Raw genomic sequence first — 18,913 nt, forward strand, 5'->3', positions numbered from 1 at the left:
CATTAGTACAGTTTTTTTTTCTCTTTACAATAGTACCTTGTTTCAATTAAGATGGCATATGTCCACAAATCAATAGTAAGGAATTGATAATGGGAGGAAGAGACTGAAAAGTTGTTCGGAGGACATAGTGAATAAAGAAGTAAAAAAAAAGTATAAATTCCTGAAAAGGATAAAAATAAAGTTTTAACCTCAAATTTAGAAGAGTCATGTTTCCAATTTATTTCTTGATAGATCACAACAGTTGATTAGTGAAAATAAAAAAAACAAAAGTATCTACCTAAGTATTGAACAACTACTCCAATAACAATGATGATGGGTAAACTAAATAGCAGAAATATAAACCATGATTTATGACTTTCAAAATGTTTAGAAAACTTCATTCAGTTAATCGAGAATTCTTTTCTTCTTCATACTTTACACAACTATGTTCTAAGTAGAGAAGGTCTTTGTAATGGCTAGCACTAATAAATAAAAATAAACTATAGTATGAATAGCAAAAAAATAAACATTTTCCTTAAGCAGGTCAATAAATTTCAATCTATATATTTTTTCATACATTACATACACATTACAGATATTAATTCAATTATTTGGTTTAAGAGGACAAAAGTATATACTCAAATATTACACTAATATAACTATAAATGGTAGGACGGGGTAAAAATAAATAAAATAACAGTATACAATAGTTACCTATCAAAACAGGCTGTGTTCATCGTTTCAATTCGTAAAAACAATATTTCAGTTGCTTGTGCCAGAACCTATAAAATGAGCAGTGATCATTTTTAAGGGGATATTATTGAGAATATTGTTATTACAAATAAATATAAATAATTGTAATACATGTTAGAGCCACTATAAAGGCTAGTAACTCAAAATAGTATGGTTACCTTATCAGCTACAGGATTAGTGTTTAGTTAATATAATTTAAAGCCTACATATTTATTCTAAACATAACATTTACTTAGCTGCTTAAAGTATGATGTAGTGTAAGTGGTTAATAGATACTGAAAACAGGATTATTTTTTACATTGTTTAATGAGCTCAATAAACAATATAAAAACATTAGATTAATTAAACTATTCAATTCAATAACAGCACAAATAATTATAATAATAATTTATTTATTTATCACTATACTTTTATTTATAGATGACATCATTAAAAATCATCCACCGTAGACACCAGATTTGACCCTTGAGTCTTTTTGCTATCAACAAACTTCAGAAAATGGCTTAGAGTACGTAAAAGGTATTTAGTAAAACAAGGAGGTCATCGCCGAAACAAATATCTATTTTGAAGAACTACTAAAATATTATTTTTCTGGTACCTTAGGAACATTGGAGGGACGTCTGATAAAGTGTATTGAGCTAAGAGAAGGTCATGTTGAAAATTAAAAAAGATTTAACCCAAAAAATTGTTTTCATATTTCACTAACTGTAAAATTGTACCTCAAATGTAACTAACTTTTAAAAATAAACACAAATGGTAAAAACTTATTTTAAAAATAAAAGTAATTATTTAGACAAACCTGCGGCATCGTACTGGGCTGCAACTTGCTCAATTCAATCAAAAGAGATCCATAAAATATTTCCAAATAACGTGGCTGAGGAAGATTAAAAAGTTCAGAAAATATAACCTCTACAATACAATACTCAAGAGGGACTTTGTTTTTGTGTGGAAAAGCCAGGAGATTGGCAGCACTAAAAAAATATACAGAAATACATTTAAAAAAAAAAAAGATATATTAAACATTAAAAACATTTAGTGTAGTAAACATAAATATATTTAATTTACTAAATAAAGTGTAATCTCGGTAACCTGGACTAATTGCTCCAGGGATATGTTTTGATTACAGAAAGTATTAGGAAAAATAGTGTTAAAAAATTCAAAAATGTGAATATATATAACTATTTATATATATAACTTATTTATTTATTTCGTTTGCATAATTTTATCGGAAATTTGACAGTTTGAAGTATTAAAAAATTATTTCCCAGTAATGGTGATTATTTAATTTGTTTGTTTATTTATAAGAGAAAAAATATATAAATAATAATACAATTTGTACAGAATTATTAAAAAAGTTATTAAAAAAAATTAGTTCACCAATAAAATTTGTATCATACATATTTCTAGTATTAATTAAATTAGTTTTACATAATCAAACGATTTATACAACAGACATTATGTATTTATAATTCCAACAAAATATGTAATGAACACTTCTAAAGGAATTAGATTACCCAAAACTGAAACTGTAAAAATTTTCAATTTTCAGTTATTACGATAACTTGCAGGGATAAGATATAGATCGGGAAGTTAAAATGTCCTTTATAAATTGCACTTTTATTTGAAAATAAAGATGTTATTGCCTGCTGAATTTTCTAAAAAAAAAAGGTAACTTTTTTTTATGCCAGTTCAGATTACCGTGATTACACTGCATAACATTAAATATTAAAAAGGATATATCATAAATCACAATTATTAATGTAAGATAATTTTCATTTACGTTTCCTATAATGAAATTACAAAGGACAACAAAAATTAAATAATTTAAAAATAATATTCTTTCTTTTTAAGTCAATAAAATAATTTTGTAGGACTATGCTTAAAGGAAAAATATAAATAAACATTATACATGAATATTATTCATAAAATTCATCATAACAAAAGAAAACTATATAAAAAGATACTAAAAACTCGGCTTACCATTCTTTCCTTTCTAAATGATACATTTCTATGATTTGATGCAAGTGTTCTTCAATTAAAAATCTTTCAATGGAATGCGAACCTGGCAAAACTGGACCATTCTGAAACCAATAATGATGAATATTGAATAGTTATATATATACATATTTTTTTCAATGATAACACAAATGTAATCAGATATGATGGCAAAATATGGAAAACAATGGTGTGTAGATTGCTACAGTTCATAACTAAGCTATTATGCATATTTAAATATCCAAAATTAAAAAATGCAGTCCAGAAATATATTAATTCATGAACAAATTTTGAAAACAATTAACTAATTCCATAAGTATTAATTTAAAAACCACTTAATTACTAATTATTAATATATTATTCATTCTTAGTTACCTTAGTTACATTTGATCATACAGAGAAATTGTTTTGTATTTTAAATCTATAATCGTTAGACAAATATATTTAATTAATCAAAAAACATACATGAATTAAGGTAAAAATTATAAATATGTTTTTGGGTAACAATTTTAAACTTCAAAATCATTTAGCATGAATCACTTTTACAAAACTTCTTAAGATTTCATATTCTTGATTATTGAAATTGAATGAATAAACTTTCATATATATAATTAAATTTCATAGTTTTATAGAAAAAAAAAATGTTTTGAAATGAGTTTTGCAAAACAGGTGATTCAGCTGAAAATATACATTTCAACTAAATACCAGAACAAAAATAAAACTTCATATATCGCAAAAGATCAAGTGACTTTTTGTATTGATACGGTTCAATTACTAATTAGATAATTTTTGTATTGCTACTTTTTATGTTACTACTTTTGAGTTATTAGTTATCATCATACAATGCATCATTCTTTGAAAATGGTTTTTAATGAGAGTCAAAGTTTATCACTTTGCTTTAAAAGTACACACTGACACTTACCTCAGGACAATCAGTGTAGTCGAACATCCGGAAAATGACAGTCGGTTTTGGATAGACATAGTCATCATGATGAGGTGGAGGTAGTATATTCGGTAGATTGTGTTGCAAGGCCTCGCTAAGTATACTATCGAAAGCAAGATAAGGCCGAGGATTGTGTTTTTCCACCCAATTGTCTTGTCTTAATTTCCTGATTTGTTCCCACAAACAATCCAAATACTGAAAAAAATATTTATTTGTAATAGAGAAAAAGAAGCAGATTTAGAAGATATGTAGCATATATAATGTTTGAATACTAAAATATATAAATAAATAAAGAATAAAAAAAATGGTTAATCAACTCTAATATACTAAAGCTCAAAAGTTTAACAAACTGAAAGGGACAATTTTCGGTAATACCCTTTCAGGTTCTGTAACAAGCAGTGCTTTCACAAACTCAGTACCTATTGAACCAAACAAAAGAAAGGATTACTATGCCCTTCTATTAACAAACAATTACACCAAAACAAAAAGTTTTGTAGAATGATAGACAAGTGTGTCTATTAGACCAAGGTTTAGAATCATAAGTAAAAATATGATTGCAACTTTTAATAAGGTTTTGTAATAATTCATCAGTACAAAGGTTTAGCAATCCAAGTAGATTACTATTACTAATTTTATTTTTCCATAACTGTACAGTCAAAATTCATAAATTTTATTTAATTCTTTATTTATTTATTATTTTTCTTCATTACTTATTTGATTTAGAACAATTTTTTTTGTATACCCTTCTTGGCATTATCGATTTTAAACTTCTTTACCTTTGCTCCAAAATGACAAGAATAATTTTGATTAAATTAGTAATATCAATATACAATTTAGTAGTTTTTAATATCGGCTAGAGATCTTAATCTCGAGAGGGTTCAAATGACGAATTTTTAATAAGCTTCCATCAAGGTATCATAAATTTTGTTCATTGGAAATAATTAACCATCTTTGATTGTTAGAGTAGTGATAAAAAACACATAAATATGTATTATAAAATAATTTGTTAATTAACTAAAGGAGAAAATGTATGTGTTTGTGTTTCCATGATTGCTATTACAACAGTAATAACTTTTTGACGTAAAACATAAAAACGTTTGCATTATGAACAGAAAAGAAGTTGATGTTTGGGAATGATCAAGAATTAATTTCAACTCAAAGTAGGTCTAATGAAAGTTATTTGATGTGCTTTAGCACAAGATTTTTAATATTCAAACAATAAAAATGTTAAGTTGATCATTATTTGTTCTGATTGTTTCCTTTTATATTTTCTTAATATATATTTTACCTCTTCTTGTGTATGAGGTACATCAATAGTCCAAACTCTCAAAGCAGGCACATGTTTCTTGCTTCTTTTGTTCAGAAGTACACTAATAGTAGTCAACAACATATCCAACTGTTGTTCTTTCTTTTCGTAAAGTTCTCTTCCGACCCATGGAAGACATGACAAAACTGCATAAATATACCATGATCTCCGAACCTGAAATTAAGAAAATATTTTTATGAAAATGATGGTTTTAAAAATAACAATAACACATAAATTAAAAAAAATATCCTTTACCACCAAAACACATAAAGGGTCTTATTAATGGTGGTTCCCTAATGCTATATATATCAACTAACACTGGAATTCAAAAAATTGGAATCCAAAGCACTTCATAGACATTTCAATTGTGTTCATTTAATCTATATATAATAAAATCTAGTAATAGCGAAGCTAGAATTATTATACAATAATGAGCAATTGTTATTGTAACAGCTATCAACACCATCTCAATAATGACAAATAAAATTATACTTACATCAGGCACATTATCTTCTTTAGCAGCATCGAGCATATTATCTAACAAGTGTAGTAACGAATTAGCATCTATTACATGGGAATTGACAAGGTCAGCAAAAAACCTCAACGCATATCTCGCAGAATCCCAAGAGCATGTTTTTAATGATTCTTTAAATATTCGCACCATTTGTTCCACAAACTAAAACAAAGATAAATTTATAAAGAATGATAATTACTATTGGTTTAAAAAAATTTAATAGTTTTATTCATACTACTTCAGTCTCAAATTATATTTTTTTGTTTAAGTCCATATGCCAAAACAATATTCACATATTATTAAGACCCACTAAGACCTTCGGGGAGCGATGGTCCTAAATCACCTTTGAAATATTGGCTTAAAACGGGAAGAGGAAACTTTAAGATAGTTTAATCAAGCAATATTAAAAAATCAACTGAAATTGAAAAACAGCATGAAACCCTCCACTTCCGCCCTCTGTGGTAGTCTTACCTATTTGACTTTTCAAACAGACAATTATAGGGAGTAGGTTGGTCAATGTACAACATGTCACAATCTCACAAGAGATCATAACAAAAAAAAAAGGCAATCCTTCCACACCAGACCCACCCTGCCAAGACCCCCAGGGAGCGACAATTCTATATCACTTTTGAAATATTAGCTTAAAACGGGAAGATGATACTTTAAGATAGTTTAATCGGGCAATATTTAAAAAGCACCTAAAATTAAAAAACGGCGTGACAACAGAATTTAGGATTGTTAAAAAATAAAATAATAGTAATTTTGATGAATATCAATTGGGTAGATCAGTCAGGACACGTTAGTTTGTGATATAGATTGCATTGGAGATTCATTCTAAGGCTCTGAACTTAGTGTGTAGAGTTCAGTCGATGATATCACTGATAACCATGAATAAATCATAGCATAGACAATAAAATAAAATTGTTGAACCAGATTATAGATAATTTTAATTTCAAAAAAGTTGAGTAACAATAGTCGATGAACTAGTATATTCAAATATAAGATGTCCTATTAAAAAGAAAAAAAAATTAAAAGTTTATTTTTATGTTAATAATTTGCATGACTAATACATAAAATTGTAATTAAGTACCAAGCAATGTTTTAAAATTAATTAATAGAGATGAATATGGCACTGGACACTAAAAGCTGCTACCAAAATTTATAAATAAGAAAACATATAATATGAAATCTCCTGAAGTAATTAATATGAATAAACATAAAAATTAAGACAGTTCACTTACAACAATATAAAATTAAAAAGAAAAAATAATGACTAGTTGATTACCTCTCCACCAAAATTAAAATGTTTAGCATTCAGCAGACCCACTAATGTTGTATATATGGTACATTTTTCAGGCATTTTTACTGCGCAGTAAGTAAGTAACCTCAGAAACTTGGAACGAAAATTAGGTAAGTGAGCTTCTAAAACACTTGCCAAACCCTCCAAGTTACTTTCCAACGAAGATGTGCTCTGAAACAAAACAGTGTTAGTTTCACTGTAAACAAAATAGGCAAACAAAATATTACATAAAATAAAAAAGTAGCAACTAAATTAAAATAAAATTTTACTAAAATAATTATAACACAATTTTTTTTTTTTTTTGGCTATTTCTGTAAAATGACTAGAAACCACAGAAAATTGAGTTCTCTCATCTGTAACCTTAATAAATAATGTTCATAAAGGACAAACAAAGTAATCACTCAAGACCCATGGTATTAAGCAGCGGTTAAACAGCAACCATTACAGACTAACCGATATCAGAATGCTTGGAGATAATATTTAATGCTGTATAGGTACAATTGATTCCAAAAGCCTTGTCATATTCATAGAAATATTACAGTATAAAATCAGATTAAGTCACCTAAAAGAAGAGATTTCTTCATAATAACTGGGGCAATCTGCTCAATAGTAAAGGAGGAAAAACAAATTCCGATTTTTACTGAACCAGGACACTTAAAAATCGTGACTAGTGACTTAATTTTAAAAATATAAAACAAATATTGCAATTTTGTATTATACAAATGATGGTGAAAAAAAGAGTTTAAATAACAACCATTTTTTAACAACCATAACAAATTCCTCAATAGTTCATTTTAACAGATTAGGCCTATAATAACTTGTAGCATTCTGTATAAGTGAGTTTTGAAGTACCTATCGTTGGAGATTGTTTAGTTAACTAGTATAAAAAATAATATTGTCAATAATACCAAACATAGAATCAATTTAAAGAGATAATTAATTTCAAAAACATGATACATCTTCGCAGAAAAGTTGAAAAGATCTCTTAGTTTATAGAAATACTGAGGTACTTTCTAAAATTTCATTACAATACTCAAGACAAAATGTAAGGCTTATTATATGTCCTATATCAATATTATCACAACTCATTTCCAGTTGTAATTAAAAAACAAATTATTATTAATGTTGCATACTGGTGATTATTATATATATATATATATATATAGATTCAATGTCAAAGCTGATGAATCGAGGCAAATCGTTGGAGTAGCAAGTTTGAAACTAAATTGTTGTATTTTTATTATTACTAATACTGATACAGTTAAAGATAATCTTTATTAAATCAAGAACTAATTATGAACCATGAGCTTTAATGTTTGAAATCTTTTAACGGATTTTAAATGCAAACCTTTTCGCCAACTTGAAGAATGAGGGATTCCAAATGATCCTCAAGATCTTGAGAATCGGAAACCCTCCTTTTCTTCCTATATCCACGATCTGAAACATAAAATATATAAATGAGTAGCACCAAGTTTGTAAATCATACTTTTTTTAAAGGTCAAAATGAATAAAATCTGTACAATGCAATGACTAAATTACTAACCATATCCATCATCGTCGTCATAAGGTCTTCTTCTGCTCATTTTAATAAAAACAAATATATAACGATTCTGATATTAACTTAAAGCACAAACTTAACCTGCCACCAACGAATCAATGTAAACACTACTTAGAGCTACTAACCCGCAGAACATCTGCACTCAATATAACAACGGCCAACAGCATTCTACTTAGCCGACAACATTATTCGTACTATGTAAATTAAAAGGAATAAACATCATAATAAAGTTTTAAATTATAATTGTCGATCATTTAAGGCGAGTTATTAAATATAAGATTAAGAATAATTTCACAGGTATCAGTCAAATTCTTACTCGTGAGCCGCCAAATGATAACATTTAAATGCATTTGGTTATTCCACAGTAATTGGATTTATGATTGTTACTTATGTATTATAAACAGTAACTTTAGTTAAAAATGGATGGGCTTTTATCGATAAATAAATTGATTCCTTTCCCTTCCTCTTTGTCATAAATAAGTTTTCTTTGCTGTTCCCAAAAACTCAGGAAAAGAAAATGTGATAGATATATGTTCTAACTTAAACCTCACTATTTATTATAGAGATTAAACTACACCGAATTTTACACAGTGCCACTAAACATGAAACTAATGAGAAAACTAATAGTTAACTGTACGTACGTAAAAAGATGATATAGGAAACGGGCGATAAAGATACAAAATTAGAAGAAAAACTAATTATTAATAAATTAATAAATTAATAACTAAAGTTTCGCCCCACTTTGCAGTGATTTATCAGGCTGAATTCTGGTAATTTAAGAAAGAGATATTTTCAGTTATTTTTGTACCTTTCTTGACTACCACCCGGGCTATCTTCCTATAATCAACTGATTAATGTAAAATATCACTAGATTTAATTTTATGGTTAAATCACATTAACTATAAATTCAAGTAATGAAAAGAAACGAAAGAAACAAATGGTAGAGTGGGATGTAATTGGAATCTCTTATCTTTTTCTATTCTTATTTCTCTTATCTAAACTTTTATTCACTGATTCCGACTGCAAAAGGGTTGTTGATTCCATAAAACAATCATTCAGATAGAGAAGAGTTAGGAATTTAAAAAGGATGTAGCACGGATGATATTTTTTTATTTTTACAGCAGTGGTACACCAGCAGGTTAGAGGACATGCATTCAAAGAGAGCGAGTGAAGAAAAAAGAATATTTATTCATTTAGTCGAGGTATGTGTTAGATCCATGAACCAATTTACGAAGTGAGTGGCTCTAGCATCAGAAGAATTCAGACAATACCTATTCAATAAGTTTAGGTTAGCAAGACGCAAGGTCCGGATGTTGTGTAGGGTTAATCTACAGACTAGGTTTAAGAGTTTTAAGAATATGCGCCTCAACCTTCTGTAGAATGGAAACTACCCTGCGTTTGGTATCCGCCTACGGTCGGGCAGGGAATGTCAAGTCCTAAAGGTATTCGCTTCAGGTCCTCGCTGGGCGGTTACTTCTCTCTTTAAGATGTTTACATACAGTCGAAAGGGTAGCAAGCTCTATAGATATGCGCTATAGACCCTTCGGGAAGAGTAGTTACTCTAAAGGGAAAAAGAGGGGGAAAGACCCAGATTATTAAGAATGAAATAGTTTTTTTTTTTTTTTTCCCTACGCCACAACAGAAAGTGGGCTATTACGCCATTTTCCCTCTCGCAGCCCAATACAATTTTCATATAGTAATACAATGTTCATTTCCAAAATAGTCTGATCCACTAGTATGCTTTGATTCACTGTTTCCTAAGGAGTGAACCCATTTCGGATTGATATCGTTTTTTTTTCTAAGCTCCTTGTGTGCGTTGATTATCAACCTTTGATATCAGGGGATGATAGGAAAACGTGTTGAGGGGCTGAGGATTTGGATACTTTGGAAAAGGGTAATATTCTGTATCAGTCTAATGGACTGATATTGTTAGTTGAGGTTTTGACTAATGATTTCTAGTGGCGTGAAAAGGCCACCAGAGTCACTGTATGTAAAATACTAGCTTTTAATGGATCAGAAAACTCTATTTGAGTCTTTATTTAGTCAAAGAATACAATTGTGAATGCAACATTGTATTACATATATATATTATATATAAGATTCTTTTAGGTGTTTACAAGAATTATCATTAATTAATTTAAGACTACTGTTGGCTGGATCTATCTAGGTTGTGGTACACGCCATACGCTCTCGTAGCTCAACACTGCTCTAGCGGCAGCTCTTAGAAGCTCTGGCTCAATTGAAAGTTACGACTGATTTCATTCCAAGGATGTACTGTCAACACAACACAGTATAAAGTAAAAGTAGCAAAATGCAGCGGTAATAGCCGCGCGAATGATTAGAAACTCTGAATTTAGGAAGCATATTTTTATTTTCGGTTCCACCAAACTCGAGTTAACTGTGTGACCATGGTCAATAGTGTGGTGGTACATTTGAGCTACAGCATCATACTGTTGTCTGTTATTTCATCAATCGAGTCTGGGCAGAGTAAGAATATTAGCTGATATACAGTGGTTTGAAAAATATTGTTATATTCTAGTTTATTATATTACTTCCCAACTACCGAAAATAGGGAAACTTGAATGGTTACCCAAAACGTGAATAAAATGGTTAACCACAGAATCTGTCTGTAACGGAATAAATCCATGTAACGGACGTAACACCTAGTACAGTTAATATAATTTTAAAGGAAATTTTTAAGAATTGTGCGTGCTCGTTTTTTTTGGGTAGGGGGAGGCGGTTAATCTAGAGGTAACCAACCTGTACTAACTAACTGTGGGGGGGGGGGGATTCAAGCTTTCATTACGTGAGGTTGCCACAGCAATGGAATAGTCAACGCCCCAGGCTGGATTCGAATCGGCGCTGCCAAAGTTGCTAGATAGCAAAGACCTGTGCTCAACCATCTGAGCTTCAGACGGCCCTGGTTCATACCTACCCTACCTGTTCCCATATTAATTTTATCAATGTCTATGTTCTAGTTTCGTTTGAGCATGCTCAAAGATATTTTCCTAAAAATACCTAAATTCCTTAAATGGCTTGACCGATTTGGCTCAAAGTTGGAGATTAGTGAAAAAATCTTTTAGTATTATTTTTGTCAAATTCCATTTACTAAATTTGTTTTCGCCTACGTTGACGTATTTTTCTTCATAAACCAGCATTTCAAAAATGGCTCAAAGTTAGATGAAAGTATCAGAAGACAAGAGTAATAATTATTCACTACCAATTTTATTATAAACCATATAATATAATGGATTTTGTTGTCTTTGGTGTTATAGTTGCACAAAACCGAATGTCGTGCTAAACCGTTAATGACTTATTGTTTTCGTTTTAATAATATACATTGTTAATTTACTTTTTTTTTCAAAGCACCTAAGTTGTCAAACCCCCAGCGGGTTTACAAAAAATCCAGGTTATATCAATACTTTTCCAATAAAACAGAATGAGTATTCATCTTAGAACAAGATCATATTTAATAACTTAGACATTATCAACTCATAAACAAAAAAAATAACATGTTAGAAAAACTTTAATTGCTCTTTATAACTGTTCTTAGTAAACACATGACGTGGACAAATTTGTAAACTGGTCGTAAGTTATTATTTATTTATAAATCATAATTGCATGCTCTATTTCTTCTCAGCATTGTGCTTCTAAATCTCTTCTCGAGTTCTTCCATTTGTTGGGTCAAGTTAACTTCTTCTACATTAGTAGACCTGTCATCCTAAAAATTAGAATATTAAAATTTTTAGAAATTGAATAGATTTATATAATATTTACAATTACTTTGTTTTCTGGTTCGAAATTTGGAGCAAGAGAACCATCTTCGAAAATTCCCTAATTTTCCATGTGATAATTCCTCTGGGATTATAGAGAAAAGTATAAAACACAAAACAGAGCACAAATGAATTTATTAGGGTTCAAATTACAGCGGTGGAAATGCATTCGTGTCCTTTCGGAAACACTGCATACCACATTTGGTCGGCAGCTAAGTTACTAACAATGACGGCTGTCTGTAGCTCAGAGTTGAGGCGTACGTCTTGGCAATCTGGAAATTGCAGCAGAGCGGGTTCAAATTCGGCCACAAATTAACATTATACCCTCATTTAAATCACTTTATCTATTTTTTAAAAATTACTTACTTATTATCCCACTCTTATCAAAAAGTGTGAAAATTAAAACATTTTGGGGCGAAACATTAGAGAATAATAAACATAGTGAGAGAAACTATGTTTATTATTCTCTAATGTTTGGCCCCAAAATGTTTTAGTTTTCACACTTTTTGATAAGAGTGGGATAATAAGTAAGTATTTTTTTTTTATTTTAAGAAATTTTTGTTTTAAGCGTAAATGCATATGATTTTAATTCAACATCTTTGTAAATTTTTATGCAAATAAATTCTTTCATCTTCTTGCCTTGGTATGACTTTTCAAAGAATAGAATTTGAGTCATAAATAGTTTGAAACAATTTTAAATATAATATTATATACAACAATAAAATTAAATTTCAAATTATAATATATTTAGTAATTATAACTACACATTGTATTATTATGGATACACACAGTCACATCTTTAATTTTTTAGCCTCGAAACATGGATGCTACGGCTCTTAAAAATATTATATCTACTATCGACATTCAGGATAAGTTTATTGATTATGGACTGTCACATGAAAAATTAACAACTGTTTCAATACTAGGGCGATAATTTATCTTTTATACTTTATTTTGATAGTACCTCACAGACTATTCTCATGGTTTTCGGATCGAAACTGAACTCTCCAATTTTCGGAGCTCCAACTGGTACGAAAACCTTACGAATTCCATCACGTGTAGAGTACCAAGTGCCGCTAGATGTCTGAAATAAATAAGTTATAAAATGAATAAATATTTGCCTTCCTTGGGTTGTTGGAGTAAAGTTTTTAGCACATTTATCTTTTGGATTTGAGATCAGGTAGACTCTTATCGGACACATCCAGCTTTTATGAAAAGGGTACCTGGCCCATCATGGGAGAAGCGAAATTTAATTAGCTAGGATACTAACATCATCTCTTCCCTCATAATCTCAGATTAAACTCAACGCAAGGTATTGAACACTAATTATTATTATTTTTTTATTACTGCTACATTAAAAACTACTAAACTGATTTTTTTTAATAACTTGGGGATACACCCTGTCATCCCAACGGCGGACCAACCCTATTTTACAAATTATATAATTTATAATTTACAAATTTTTATTATTCCACTTTATTTATGAAATAAAGTATTACAAGGTAATCATATGTAAAATAAAATATTACATGGTGGTCACTAAAAACATTTTTATATAATACAACTAGGGAGTACTGTAGCGACGCTGTCTATGAGAAAGCAGAAGAACTAACTTGATCGCTGAGAGATTACCACTCATGATTTAAAATATAATATTATACAATCATCACTAACAACTTTTTATATAAAAGAGAGAGAGAGAGTAATATCAAATCGATAGAACTTAATAAAAATATTTTTTTCTGAATTTGTTTTTGTATCCGGCCTAAAATATTTTGTGAAATATATTTTCTGTTAGCGTACAAAACATTTCTGGATGATAATGATAAATTTCCAACCAAGCACAAATAATTATAACCTAAAAAATCGATTAGTTTAATTGAAATAATTTGTCAACAATTTTTTCCACCAATATAAAAGTAATAAAAATGATATAGATAAACCTTTAAAAAAAAAACTATGTTAGAATTTGGCGTAAATTTTTTTTTTTTTTAAATCTTACTGTTTCTGTCGGTAACAATTCCTTGGCTAATGTTTTTTTTCCATCTCCAACATACTTTTCCTGTAATATATGTTGTTTGTTACATATTTATATATGAACGATATACAATATATGATGTATATACATATTCAGTACTTACGGGTTTCTTAATCTTTTTCGGTTTAATGAATTCAGGATTATAAGATTTGTTTTTTTCTAATTTATTTTTTATTATTCTTACTGTATTAAACAATGACATGACTGTTCTTGCATCTTCTTTTCCATACTTTTTTTCCTGTAACAGATATTTTGAATTGAGATGACAAATGATACTGGTCAGCACGAATTTTGTTATCTTGGTTCTATATGTCAATTTTTAATTACTTCTACCCTATCAATAAAAGAAAGAAGTTTGTTTTTTTGTAGAAACTAGACCGTTATTTTGTAATTTAAGGGGCAGTTGAATTATTTAAGGGGCATTATATATAATGTTATAATGTAAACTAGTATTTACTTTTTAAAAAAAATATTATTAAATTAATAATTTTTTCACTCCTCTGGGAGTAGTACCCTCTGGGTACGCCAATGGTTGGAACACATATTAATTTATTTCTTATAAATCCTACGATCAAAACGTGGGGGGAGGTGAGGGAGGCAAGCCTTAGTCCATCAGGTTGTGACATTTCAGCACGGAAAAAGAAAATGAAACCAAAATTTTTAAAACATTATATATAATTGTCGCATTACTTAATTAGTATTTACTTTTAAAAAATTATAAAAATTATTATTAAATTAATACTTTGTTAACCTCTACGTGGGGGCAGCGACTACTCCTGCCCCAATCTGGGTACGCCAATGGTTGGAACAGATATTAATTTATTTCTTATAACCTAAATAATTGCTATCTATGAAAATCTATCTAAATATATTATAAACAAAGTGTAATGGACACACTTTCATATAGAGTTTTTTTTCTTGTTTTGAGATCATATCTTCAGTAAGGAGACAACCATGAAACGCCCAGTAATTTTAACTGAATCGATGATATTCAATACTCACCAATTTCTTAAATTTTTTCCAATGACGGAATCCGGTATAAGCAATTTTTTTTCTTCTATACATTACTTTTCCTGTTGGTAATAATCTCTTGGACGATCTTACCTTTCCATCATCAACAGTTTGTCCCTGTAACGGATATTTCAGCTGAGGCGATACATACTGTAAGTTACTTATGTATGTTGTATATTTTTAATTGAATTGTTAACATTCGATACTCACATATTTCTTAATATTTTTTAAACTAACAGACCTTTCATTAAGCTCTTTAACCACGCCAATTTCTTCGTGTTTTTCAGTATCTATTTTCTTAAAAGAAAATATAGGATTATATTTCATGAAATACTGTATTCAGTAAATAAAAATAATGGTACAACCTCTGCAGTATATTCCTCCTCAAAAATTCTGTCACCAGAACACTGCTTTGTTTCCAAGACCTGTGGATGGAATTATGTAAAATTTTAATAGAGTCTTAAAGGAAATAAATAATTCAAATTTCAGACTACTTACACTTGGATTTTTTTTTCTGAAGTTCTTCAACAAATCCAGCTCTTTATAAACAGGCTCGTAATCGTAACCTAAGTGATCATGGGATCTCTACAAAAAGAATAATAAATAATTTAACTTGATAAACATAATCAATTTAATTTTTTTATCGATCCAATGAAAATCGACTGATTTTTATTACTAAGAAAACTTATAAAAATATACGTACTTCATTGTAGTCTGAAATATCGAAGGCAGCGGGTTCTGTGCGTGATATACACCCGTAAGGTTGAGGTATCAAGCGTTTCTGCATTTTCATAAAACTGAAAAGCTTGTCCCATATTACTTCTTGATCAAATTTAGGAAGTGAGGCCTAATATATTACAAAAAAACATATAATATATATATTGATAACTTTTTTCTTGAATGATATATATTTTCGAGATTCTTGAGGTTGTCAATAATAAAGCAGCTATATTATGGCTACGTTTCGAGACTTTATTATTCTCATTTTCGTACCAATGACTATAAAACCAGTTCTATTAAAAACCCTGTGCGTTTTAATAGTCCATTAGTTTCCCTATTATTATATTATTGCTGCTTCAATTGTTCACAGAAGTCGACTTTTGCTTTCTACACTCCCTCAAAAAGGATAAACGAATCCTTTTCAGTGAAGTCCAAACTGAAATTCGTATGAATACGACTCACTTTATGACGTCAAGGTTATAATACGCAGCAATAGAACTATAGTGAAGATAAAAAGATGGACTTAGAGAGTTCCAAAAGCATATTGGAGCTGGAGTGGGGGCATCCGAGATTCCAAACTTGCAATTCATAACAACTTTCACCATTATGTCAGAAACAATCCTTGATTTATTTATACCAAACTTTATAAAAAAAATCCTCAAAAGAAATTCATTTTTCTTTTACTATTTTTAGAAAATATTAACTGAAAAAATTACTAAATTAATGAAAAATTGGTTTATTACATTTTATATACAGTCTTTACTTTTTAGAACAGTGTCAATCTGAATAGAACAGATACTTTATCACGAATTTCACGAGAACGCCACAATGGATTTTCATAGTTGATGAACCAAATTATTAGAAATAGCTTTTACTACTTAAAACTGTTTGTTGCTTCTAAGGAAAAGAATTTCCTGAAGATGTTCACACCTTTGTGCTAAGACAACTCTCTAGGTTATTAAACGCCATCAATAGATGCTATGTATAAGATGTTGGCTTTTAGTGGATCAGATGATTCTATTGTAATATTTATTGTTTCAAATAATACATTTAGGATTATTAAAATGTACAACATGGTTATTAATTTGTAATATTTACAAGAAATTAACATTTCAATATACGATTTTTGTCTGAAAACTGAAGTAGTTCTCATTGCGGCAGCTAGGTACGTAACGGTCAAACGGCAGCTTGAGCGGTGACTAAGAGATAGTAGCAAGGAAGCTACTGTACTATGACACTAAGGAGGTATGAATTTTTGTAGCTCGAAACAATAGATTTTTATTATTGAGATTTTAGTATGTGAAATCTGTGCATCTTCAGATAACGACCCCATAAAATACTATAGTTGACCTCCCCAACGTCGTAAATGTTAACTATAATTATTTGACAAATAGTAATTAGTTTTTTTTTTTATTATTTAGACTGAAGAAGGCTATCGCAGGCTTATAGGGACTCATGATCATTCGGAATGACAGAAAACAAAATATGTTAAAACAGATGGATTGTGGAGAAATATTTGAATGATCAAAGTTTAGAGTTTTCTTTGTAATCCATCTGTCTTAACCTAACAATCTGAATGTTTAACTTTGGTTTTGATGTAGTTCTAACAGACTGTGAAAGACGCAGTGTCCGTTAACTTAATGAAATTAATTTAGATAATAATGTGAGATATTTTGTGGTTCAATGGGATACTTTCTAAACTCACTTCTACAAAATCCTTTATCTTCTTGTTCTCCGCAATTCGACGTTTTTTTAAATATTCAACAATGACTGAAAATAACAAACATTATTGATTTTTGATTTTATGTATGTACCACTTTTTTTTGTTACCGGCAAGGTGCTAAATCCACCATTGAATACAATGTCTAGTAAGTTAAGAAAATAAAACATTTGTTACGCTTCCTTAGCATCGTACTGAATACTTTACGCCTTCAAAGGAGAGATGAAGACGTAACGTAAGTACGTGGGTATTTTGATGGATTGCTTTAATCTTGTACCTTGCTGGTAATATTCATATCAATCTTCTACGTCACCTTCATGCTTAAGTACCCTGCAGTCATACGTTGCTCCTAGTTGTATCGCAATCCACGTCAAGAGGGCATCCCTCTGTTTACAGTTGGAAAAAATAAACTCCATAACTTCCTCATTGTCTGATTTGTTAAAGTTCGGGAAGTTTATGTTTTCTAACAGTTTTTTCCATTCTTGTGGAGATTTCATCTTACCTAATTGAAATACTAATATGTTTTATTTACATTTGATTTTTTTAACAACTTAACCATGTTAAATCATATGACAGTTCCAAATAATTCATGCCTGTATATTTAGTTTAACACTGTATTGTATTTAAACTAGTCAAGGGAGAACGGGTTAACGTCTGCCGGTTCCCAAGCTATTCTATTCAAACTGGGTTGTTCGAGATTGAGTGAAATAAGTTGGATAACGCATTAAGTTTTTTCTTTGATTTTTGATGAATAAAAATTTAAAAAAACAACAAAAAAACGGTATGGCATTTATTCTATTATTTTCTACTCCCATTTCAAAAAAGATTGCCCTGAAGAAAAAAATTATGAAAACCTCTTATATCAATAACCGGTTATTGTTAGCGGTCATAACCGCCAGGTTTTTACTTGTCCCATCCTGGTCCTGACCCCCAAGGTATTTTTAGCACTATATGGACTGAATATAAAACGTAGTAGTTTTTCAGTACTTTGGTTCATTAACAAAAAAGTCCATTAAGCGGACCTCAAGAAATTCCCGTAAACTAAACAATTGGAATGCAAACGAAGACAGAAAGCATTAGGTGATTTGCCCTAAGACCACTACCACGCCCACAATGATCGCAGGGCTTTTCGTGACAGCTCACCCTCTCCATTATAGACCTTCCTTGTGCTGGCGTGTCTAGAAACGAAACTAGGTGTAATAAAAGTCATTTATAAACAAAATATATATACAATTTTATTAATTAAATCATTTTGAGGTTTAATTATTTTATCTAGATACCGTGAATGTTTTGAAACAAGTCG

At 29.6% G+C, this 18,913-nt stretch overlaps 2 protein-coding genes across 2 annotated transcripts in view; both read right to left on the bottom strand.

Moving 5' to 3' along the window:
- Cbp80 (Nuclear cap-binding protein subunit 1) overlaps positions 1 to 8,491 on the bottom strand; it is a 78,889-nt gene extending 70,398 nt beyond the window's left edge. The window contains exons 1-9 of the mRNA XM_014427358.2: positions 8,334 to 8,491; positions 8,139 to 8,227; positions 6,776 to 6,961; positions 5,473 to 5,652; positions 4,959 to 5,150; positions 3,650 to 3,865; positions 2,713 to 2,813; positions 1,532 to 1,703; positions 694 to 761 (exon numbers count right to left, since the gene is read on the bottom strand). Coding sequence (XP_014282844.1) covers positions 694 to 761; positions 1,532 to 1,703; positions 2,713 to 2,813; positions 3,650 to 3,865; positions 4,959 to 5,150; positions 5,473 to 5,652; positions 6,776 to 6,961; positions 8,139 to 8,227; positions 8,334 to 8,373 — 1,244 coding nt within the window. The 5' untranslated portion in view covers positions 8,374 to 8,491. The remainder of the gene's footprint in view (positions 1 to 693; positions 762 to 1,531; positions 1,704 to 2,712; positions 2,814 to 3,649; positions 3,866 to 4,958; positions 5,151 to 5,472; positions 5,653 to 6,775; positions 6,962 to 8,138; positions 8,228 to 8,333) is intronic.
- A 3,365-nt stretch (positions 8,492 to 11,856) lies between these two features.
- LOC106684962 (uncharacterized) lies at positions 11,857 to 18,178 on the bottom strand. The gene is made up of 11 exons (XM_014427361.3): positions 17,924 to 18,178; positions 17,596 to 17,660; positions 15,874 to 16,017; positions 15,669 to 15,755; positions 15,536 to 15,595; positions 15,381 to 15,467; positions 15,162 to 15,305; positions 14,263 to 14,397; positions 14,124 to 14,183; positions 13,086 to 13,205; positions 11,857 to 12,069 (listed from the first exon to the last, which is right to left on the bottom strand). Exons 1-11 carry the CDS (start codon positions 18,105 to 18,107, stop codon positions 11,953 to 11,955), a joined length of 1,203 nt encoding a protein of 400 aa, XP_014282847.1. The 5' UTR covers positions 18,108 to 18,178; the 3' UTR covers positions 11,857 to 11,952.
- Positions 18,179 to 18,913: the final 735 nt, after the last annotated feature.

Source organism: Halyomorpha halys, unplaced genomic scaffold (assembly GCF_000696795.3).
Source record: "Halyomorpha halys isolate HHAL.00 unplaced genomic scaffold, Hhal_1.1 Scaffold633.1, whole genome shotgun sequence".
Classification (NCBI taxonomy): Eukaryota; Metazoa; Arthropoda; class Insecta; order Hemiptera; family Pentatomidae; genus Halyomorpha; species Halyomorpha halys.

Excerpts from the sequence above, each read along its gene's own strand:
- LOC106684962 (XM_014427361.3), bottom strand. The coding sequence starts at position 18,107 with ATGAAATCTCCACAAGAATGGAAAAAACTGTTAGAAAACATAAACTTC. Across the intron at positions 16,018-17,595 it reads AGATAAAGGATTTTGTAGAA|GCCTCACTTCCTAAATTTGA; the intron begins GTGAGTTTAGAA and ends GTAATATATTAG. Across the intron at positions 14,398-15,161 it reads GGAAAAAATTTAAGAAATTG|GAAAAAAAGTATGGAAAAGA; the intron begins GTGAGTATTGAA and ends TATCTGTTACAG.